At 43.5% G+C, this 8909-nt stretch overlaps 1 protein-coding gene across 2 annotated transcripts in view; it reads left to right on the top strand.

Moving 5' to 3' along the window:
• Smc1a (structural maintenance of chromosomes 1A) overlaps window positions 1-8909 on the top strand; it is a 45952-nt gene that overhangs the window by 4884 nt on the left and 32159 nt on the right. The window contains exons 2-13 of one of the 2 annotated variants that reach the window (XM_010629741.3): window positions 256-444; window positions 555-667; window positions 1860-2063; window positions 2151-2389; window positions 3190-3448; window positions 3544-3684; window positions 4525-4607; window positions 4766-4973; window positions 7226-7411; window positions 7480-7659; window positions 7750-7896; window positions 7993-8130. In XM_010629741.3, coding sequence (XP_010628043.1) covers window positions 256-444; window positions 555-667; window positions 1860-2063; window positions 2151-2389; window positions 3190-3448; window positions 3544-3684; window positions 4525-4607; window positions 4766-4973; window positions 7226-7411; window positions 7480-7659; window positions 7750-7896; window positions 7993-8130 — 2087 coding nt within the window. The remainder of the gene's footprint in view (window positions 1-255; window positions 445-554; window positions 668-1859; window positions 2064-2150; window positions 2390-3189; window positions 3449-3543; window positions 3685-4524; window positions 4608-4765; window positions 4974-7225; window positions 7412-7479; window positions 7660-7749; window positions 7897-7992; window positions 8131-8909) is intronic. The other variant, XM_010629742.3, reaches the window with a different exon arrangement.

Here is an 8909-nt window from a genome sequence, read left to right as displayed (position 1 = left end):
TATCACTCTTTCCTTAGGTAGTGCTAGTTTCTGGATACTAAAAGTAATAACATCAATGAGACTGTTTTTTCTAGTCTTTCACCCAGAGCTTTGCTTGGGCCCAAATTTTATGAGAGCAGCAGAGTATTCTCTCCTATTGGCCTATGCACCAAGTAGAGAGATGTCTATTCCTCTCATTGTCTCCTTTATTTCTTTCCTTCTCCCTTTCCTTTCTTCATGATTTTCACTCCTCTCCTTTGTTCCCTCCTCCCTTAGGTAAGTCAAATCTCATGGATGCTATCAGCTTTGTGCTAGGTGAAAAAACCAGCAACCTGCGGGTAAAGACACTGCGAGACCTAATCCACGGTGCACCTGTGGGCAAGCCAGCTGCTAACCGGGCCTTTGTGAGCATGGTCTATTCTGAGGAGGGTGCTGAAGACCGCACCTTTGCCCGTGTCATTGTAGGTGGGTAAGGCTGGTTGGAAAAGCTTTCCCTGGGTCCTAAGAAGTAGTTAGACTCATTACTGGGATAGGAGGAAGGCCTGATCTTCACCAACTCATGCATTTTCTAACAGGAGGTTCCTCTGAGTACAAGATCAACAACAAAGTGGTCCAGCTACATGAGTACAGTGAGGAATTAGAGAAGTTGGGCATTCTCATCAAAGCTCGTAACTTCCTCGTCTTCCAGGTGTGCATTTTTTTTCTCTTTTTCAGGTGTGCATTTTAAACAGTGATTGACTATCTACTTTTTGTTAGCCTTTGTCTCATCTACCCTGGGCCTGTTCCACCTCAGGCTTCATCATCTCTCCCCTAAACTAATGTAGCGCCTTCCTCAGTGGGTTTCTTTCAGTCTGGCCCCTTGTCGTTCATCCTCCAGCTTCATCTGTAAGAACCCAAATCTTTCTCTCCCTTCTTTCTTTTTTCTTTTTTTTTTTGGTACTGGGGATTGAACTTGGGACCTTTCGCTTTCAAGCCAGACAACAGAAACACTGAGCTAAATCCCCAGCCCTCTCCTTTCTTTAAAGCATTTCAGCGATTCCTTGTTTCACAATGGTTCTTAAATTATAGTCCCCAGAATGGCAATATCTACACCACCTGGGACTGTTACAAATGCACATTCTCAGGCCCCATTCTAGACCTATGGACTGAAGAGACTATGGGGTGGGGCACAGCTGTTTTATTTTACCATGCTCTTCAAGTTACTGTGATAAATACTGAAGTTCGAGAAGCATTACTGTAGGATTAAAAATCCAGACACCTAAACCTGTCATTGAGGAAACATTGTCATTTGGTTCTTGCCCATCTTTCTAGCCTTATCTACCAATATTCTCCTCATGTTACATTCCAACCTAATTAAACCATTTGCAGTTTTCTAAATTCACCTGTTATCTTTGACAAAGTATTTACATTTTAATTTTCTTTTACATGGGATAACATTTTCTCTCTTTTTTCTTCCTCCTTTCCTTTCCCTTCCCTACCCCTTCTCCAGTTCTGGCCTCTTCCAGTTCTGGGGATCAAACTGAGGACCTCCCAAATGCTAAGCAAGCACTATATCCTCACCTTTTTTATTTTCTTGGCTAGTTTTTCTCCATCTTCCAAGCTCATAGCACTTTTGGAAGTTTCCCAGGTAGACATCCTTACCAGTCTCCCACCTTCCCCCCACGCTTCATTTATTCTTTTTTCTGTGTTCCTTCTGTCACCGCATATAACACACCGTTATCTTTGTGTTTGTCTCTTCAGTTCCCTCTGCTCCTCTAAACCCCATGTAAAATGTGGCACCAGTCGGGAGGAAGGGAGTCAGCAAACATCTTCTAAATAATCAGTGAGAGTGGGCAGGGGGAACTGAGCTTTGCTAGGGAGAGTGTTTTGATCTTTATTAGGGTGCTGTGGAATCTATTGCCATGAAGAACCCCAAAGAGAGGACAGCTCTGTTTGAAGAGATCAGTCGCTCTGGGGAGCTGGCCCAGGAATATGATAAGCGAAAGAAGGAAATGGTAAAGGCTGAAGAGGACACACAATTTAATTACCATCGTAAGAAAAACATAGCAGCTGAACGCAAGGAGGCTAAACAGGAGAAAGAAGAGGTAGGTGGCTAGGCTGTCTCTTGGCTCTGAGGGGCCAGGGTGGAACAAATGAGTGCTTTACCACTGTCGCCATTCCCATTTTTACAGGCAGACCGCTACCAGCGCCTGAAGGATGAGGTGGTGCGAGCTCAGGTACAGCTGCAGCTCTTTAAGCTTTACCACAATGAAGTGGAAATTGAGAAACTCAACAAGGAGCTAGCCTCAAAGAACAAGGAGATTGAGAAGGACAAGAAGCGTATGGACAAGGTTGAGGATGAGCTAAAGGAGAAAAAGAAGGAGCTGGGCAAAATGATGCGGGAGCAGCAGCAGATTGAGAAGGAGATCAAGTAAGAATCAGACCTGGATCAAACCAAATGACAGTGTTTCCTGAATGACAGGTTTAGGTGTCTGGATTTTTAGTCCTACAGTAATGCTTCTCGAACTTCAGTATTTATCACAGTAACTTGAAGAGCATGGTAAAATAAAACAGCTGTGCCCCACCCCATAGTCTCTTCAATCCATAGGTCTGTACTTGTGGGAAACCAAGAGGCTGTGCTGTTCCCTGGGGCTCCTCTGAGCCTAGATACCAGTGCCTGTATTCGTTTCTCTATCTTCTCCTTAATTTGGCCAGCACCAGTATAAATGCCTTGGATTTGTGACAAGTAGAATATTTAAATACTCATGTTCCGGGTAGGCAGGTACTCAGAGCAAGGAGAACTTGAAGAAGTGTCCTTGACAAGTGAGAGGAGCCTATGGGAGGTCCAGTCACTGGAGGCTGTCTAGCAGTGAAAAACTGAAATTAGATCCTGAAAGGATAGAAAAATTTTTTTTTAAAGGATAGAAATTTGAAATGGTTAGAGGAGATGAGGGACAACTTAATAAACACAGGTTATTTTTGGGAGTCCATGAGGAACCTGGTCTAGCAGGGGTGATAGCTTGCCTTACCTACTGGCTGGAATGCCAGGCTGAAGCTATAGTTTCCAGGGAGTAATTGGATTGCTCCTTTTTTGAGTCTCTATGGGGGCATCAGACCCATTGTCTTTTTCAGACTGTGGCACTCGGGCCCTGCTTTCTTTGGGTAAAATGAGTGGGACCCCTCCTTTTTTTCCACAGTGCTAACTGTTGTCCTCTTCCCCTCTGGCAAAAGGGAGAAGGACTCAGAGCTGAATCAGAAGCGGCCTCAGTACATCAAAGCCAAGGAGAATACATCCCACAAAATTAAGAAATTGGAAGCAGCCAAGAAGTCCCTGCAGAATGCTCAGAAACACTACAAGAAACGTAAAGGTGACATGGATGAACTGGAGAAGGAAATGCTGTCAGTAGAGAAGGCCCGGCAGGAGTTCGAGGAACGAATGGAAGAGGAGAGTCAGAGTCAGGGCAGAGACTTGACCCTGGAGGAGAATCAGGTAACCCTTGGAAGGAGTTGCTTTGGGAAGAAGATCACAGGGCTAACATGGGCTGACTTAGTCATCCCTGTCTTCCTTCCCTATCCCTTACACAGGTGAAGAAATACCATCGATTAAAAGAAGAAGCCAGCAAGAGAGCAGCCACTTTGGCTCAGGAGCTAGAGAAGTTCAATCGAGACCAGAAAGCTGATCAGGACCGTCTGGATCTGGAAGAGCGGAAGAAAGTAGAGACAGAGGTGAGCAAGAGTTGAGAGTAGGTCTGGGTGTAGCTCAGTGAAAAAATGTGAATTCTGCATGTGTAAGGCCCTGTTTCAATCCCTAGCACCAAAAAAAAAAAATGAAGGATGATGTTTCTTAGAAAAGGAAATAATGTTTGTCTATTGAGGACTTAACTGTGCTAGGCACTATGCTTTACATACATTCACTTATTTAATTCTTCATTTATGACTACCTTTATGGTATGGCTACTATTATCCTTACTTTCCAAATAAGGAAACTATAGCAAAGAGGTGAAGTGATTTGCCTAAGGCCATACAATTATTCAGCAGCAGAAATAGGATATGAACTTAGCTCTAAAGGTCATGTTCTTACCAACTATATTTCACTTACTGCCTTTTTAATATCGATGATGATGTAAAGTTATATTTCTTAAGATCCTACAAGATCTTGCACGTTCTGCTTTTACATACTTAATATGTTGGTGGCATTAATAGCTGTCTTTTATTTAGTACTTAATATGTATTCTGTGAAGTGGAAATTACTTAGATTTTACAGATGAGAAAAGATTCAGAAAGGCTTGTGACATTATATTTTACCTTGGTTTGAGCCTCTGAGTAGTGAGGAGGCCCAGGCTGCGTACAATACTTATGATCTGGAGCCCTGGGAGGCCCCTGTCAGTTAGCAGATCAAACTAGATACTATCTATGTGTCTGCTCTTTAGGAGGCTTCCTGCATTAGTGACAGTTTGTCCTGGACTTTTGAGCCCTTGGAGGACCATAAGGGAGTGTAAGCCAGGGTCTCATGATCTTAGAGTTAACTGGATCAGCCCCTGGTTATGGAATATATTTGTTACCCAGGCCAAGATCAAGCAAAAGCTTCGGGAGATTGAAGAGAATCAGAAGCGGATTGAGAAGCTGGAGGAATACATTTCCACTAGCAAGTATGTGACTGCAACCTTTCCCCTTCTTTGCATTCCTGTTCTTCCTCACTTGTTCTGCCCCTCTTCAAGCAGGACTGCCAGAGTCTCTTAATCAGGAATACAGTATTATCTCATAGCATATTACCCCTAAGGTAGCTCTGTGCTTTGTCCCTTTGTAGGCAGTCCCTAGAGGAGCAAAAAAAGCTGGAGGGAGAGCTGACAGAGGAAGTGGAGATGGCCAAGCGGCGGATTGATGAGATCAATAAGGAGCTGAACCAGGTGATGGAGCAGTTGGGGGATGCCCGCATTGACCGCCAGGAGAGCAGCCGCCAGCAGCGAAAGGCAGAGATAATGGAAAGCATCAAGCGTCTTTACCCTGGCTCTGTGGTAAGACTGGAGGCTGGACTTTTCATAAGCGATTCCTTAAACTCACTATTATATGATTTTCATGGCACCTTTGTAGTGTTATCCATCCTACTTTTTATAGATGAGGAAACCAAAGCTCAGAGAGGTTAAATGACTTACCCAAAGAAGCACAGCTTGAATGGAGGAACTGTAATTCAAACACAATTTATCCTGGCTCTTAAATTTATATTCTTTTTACCACGTTATTATTACCTTGAAGGGTTTGTCTTGCTTCCATTGGGGCGGAAGCAGGGAAGCCCTTGAAAGTGGGAGAGGGGCCATGAGGCTGGAATTTACTTTCCCAGAAAGTAGCTCTGTGCAGTTTTCTATATGAGCTCCCTTGGAAGGTACCAACAACCCTATTAGCTTTTAGTGATAACCCTGGGCTTTGTTAGATCTCCTGGCTTCTTTCTCCAAGTTCTGAGTTCTCAAGTTCCCTGAATATTATCGCTATATTATCCTGTCCTTGGGTTGGACTTAATTTAGTCCCAAACATATTTCCTGGTCACTCTAAGCACTGCTGGGAAGATAAGTATGAATTAGTGTCAGTCTCTGCATCTGATAATTCTTAGGAAACCATATTTGGTTTAGGGGGATGGAGGAATAGAACTGATAGGGTATTTATTTTGCTGAGTGCTTGTGAGAATTTGAGATAAATGTATATAAGGTATCTGGCATAGTACTAGGGTGGCAGTAGTCTGTGAAATGGTAAAAGTGAGATGTGCACAGATCATTTTGGATTCACACATGACTACCTGAATTCCTTGCTTGGGAGCCAGAATAGGCTCTTCTTCCATAGTATGAAAGTTGTGTTCCTCGGCAAGGTAGGAAGAAACCACGGTGCTTTTTTTCATATAACCAATATAGCACTTTGCTTAACAAGCATGTAACAGGTGATTCGCTAGCAAACACCAGCTGACTGTTCCGTAACTCATTTCAATTCTGGCACTGTCTACCTGGAGGTAGCTAGCATTAGCTACCACAGGTTAAGGGATCAGTCCTATAAGACTACCCTACTTCACATGCCAGTTGGAAGCCCCAGGTTGTAACTTATGGTTCTGGCCGACTGTGATAAATTGGTTTCCCATGATCTCCTCCTTGGGTTTGATTAATTTGCTAGAGTGGCTCAGAGAACTTGGGGAATCACCTAGGTTTACCCATTTATTATAAAGGATGTTACAAAGGATACAGATGAATACCAGATGGGACTGATAATATAATGTGAGGTATAGAAGAAGGGGCATGGAGTTTCTATGCCTGTTCCAAATACATCACCCTCCAGGTATCTCATCTGGAAGTCTAAACACAGAGCTTTTGGGTTTTTATGGAGGCCTCAGTATATAGGCACTGCCATTGTTGGTCAAATCAACCTTCAGCCCTTCTTTCCTCCGCACAGGTTGGGGGCAGAGTAGGGTGGCACTGAAAGGCCCAGCCTTCTACTCTTGCCTTGGTTTTTTCATTGACTAGCTCCCATCCTAAAGCTTGGCCACTTAGGAGTAGCTAGTGATCAGTCAACTTATTGTTGTCACCTCAGTTTTTGGAGCTGTATGTCAGGAACTGAGAATTAAGTCTAAATGTTTATTTCACAATATCAAAGTTCACTCCTGGTCTTCATACATATGACAATCATAAATAAAAATATACTGGCAAGTTATTAGAATCCCATTCAGCCATTAACTACTACTTCAGTCAAGTCAATTATATTAAAATGTCTCTCTGGGTCAGGCTACTCAGGCTTATACGCTTCAATTCAGACTTATCAGGTCTCAAAAGCAGGGATAGTCTTGGAAAACCTATAGTTTTACCCTTTTGGATATCTGACATAATTGAGCCAAGAAACAGTCATCTCTAGCTCTGAACCTCTTTCAAAATGTTAATGTAATACTCTTTTCTCACATTATGTGACCCATTTATTCATTCCTTTAGCCTCCTGTTACCCAAACTTTTCCATCTTTGGAAGAAACAATTGGGATTAGCCACTGTGCTAGTCTAGATTATAGGCAGCAATAGTGGTCTTGCAAATGCTGCCCCCCAGTCCATTTCCACTCATAAAGGGTAGGATTACACAGGTGCAGAATTAGTGGGCTAATTTCACCACTAGGCAGTATAGTTGCATTCATTTCTCCTAATACAGATTTTAGCTTGCCCTTTTTTTTTTCCAAGCTGGTAATTGAGATTCCTGAGCCAGCTCCCAAAAGCCTCATGTTTCCATTTTGCCTTCTTCCTTTATTCAGTATGGCCGCCTCATTGACCTCTGCCAGCCCACACAAAAGAAATATCAGATTGCTGTGACCAAGGTTTTGGGCAAGAACATGGATGCCATTATTGTAGACTCGGAGAAGACAGGCCGGGATTGTATTCAGTATATCAAGGAGCAGCGTGGGGAGCCTGAGACCTTCTTGCCTCTTGACTACCTGGAGGTGAGGCTTTTGATGGCCCTTCCTCTTAGCCTTTCATGTTCTAGTACTTACTGAGCTTCTCCTCACAGGTGAAACCTACAGATGAGAAACTCCGGGAGCTGAAGGGGGCCAAGCTAGTGATTGATGTGATTCGCTATGAGCCACCTCACATTAAAAAAGCTCTGCAGTATGCTTGTGGCAATGCCCTTGTCTGTGACAACGTGGAGGATGCCCGCCGCATTGCCTTTGGAGGCCATCAGCGTCACAAGGTGTGGATTCCCTTGCCCAGGTTGGAGCTAGATAGGCTCAGTACTGGAGATTCCTCTGTTCAATTTATCTCTTCTTCCTACTGTGTATAGACAGTGGCATTGGATGGGACCCTGTTCCAGAAGTCAGGAGTCATCTCTGGTGGGGCCAGTGACTTGAAGGCCAAAGCTCGGCGCTGGGATGAAAAAGCAGTAGACAAGTTGAAAGAGAAAAAGGAGCGGTTGACAGAGGAACTAAAAGTAAGCCATAAGCAGTGCTGGTCCCTAGGAGTAGGGTTCTTGAGCCAGCATGGTCATCTTCTTATCACTGAGCTCTTCTTTTCTTGTCCCCTTCAGGAGCAGGTGAAGGCAAAACGGAAAGAGGCAGAGCTGCGTCAGGTGCAGTCTCAGGCCCATGGACTGCAGATGCGGCTCAAGTACTCACAGAGTGACCTAGAACAGACTAAGACACGGCATCTGGCACTGAATCTCCAGGTGGGTCCTGGCATTCAGCCTTGTCCTCTAAGGCCATCCTCACATTCCTAGCCTAGGTTTTTATTATGGGTGAACACCCATATTCTTCTTCCCAGCCTCTCTTAGCAAACCAAGCAGAGCATAGAGTTCGATAGCCAGAGGTTTAGATATTAACTTAGTTATAAGTGTGACAGTAGGCAAGTTACTTAACTTCTTAGTGTTGGCTTTCTCACCTTTATCCATAAGAGTAGAATTAGCCAGACGTGGCACATGCCTTTAAGCCCAGCTGCGGCAAGAAGATTGCTGCCAGTTTGAGGCCAGCTTGGACTACATAGTGAGTTCAAGGCTAGCCTGAACTACTTAGCAAGACCCCATCCTCCCCCAAAATAGTGGAATCAATATCTACTTTATAGGGTCATTGCAAAATGGAATGCATTATCTAAAAATGCTTAGAGTAGTAGATGCTCAGAAAATATAAAGCGCTATTCTTAGCATAATTCATTCAAATATTTTAACTTCAAAAAATAAACTGAAAGTGAGCTTCAAGCATTTTAATCCTTATGGGTGATTGTGTTGTTCTAGATATATTTAATGTGTTTTTGATTTTGGGGTGCTTCCCCAGCTTGTCCTGAAGGTGTTCTATAATATGTAGTGTCTGTATATATAATTTTACTTTTTTTTCTGTAAAAAGCTGAGATTCTAGGGTCGAGGATTTAGCTCAGTGGTTCGGTGGCCTGCCTTGCAAGCGCAAGGACCCGAGTTCAATCCCCGGTACCAAAAAAAAAAAAAAAAAAAAAAAA

This window comes from Fukomys damarensis, unplaced genomic scaffold, assembly GCF_012274545.1.
Source record: "Fukomys damarensis isolate Sample0158 unplaced genomic scaffold, DMR_v1.0_HiC HiC_scaffold_39, whole genome shotgun sequence".
NCBI lineage: Eukaryota > Metazoa > Chordata > Mammalia > Rodentia > Bathyergidae > Fukomys > Fukomys damarensis.
This window is presented reverse-complemented; position numbering and strand designations above follow the sequence as displayed.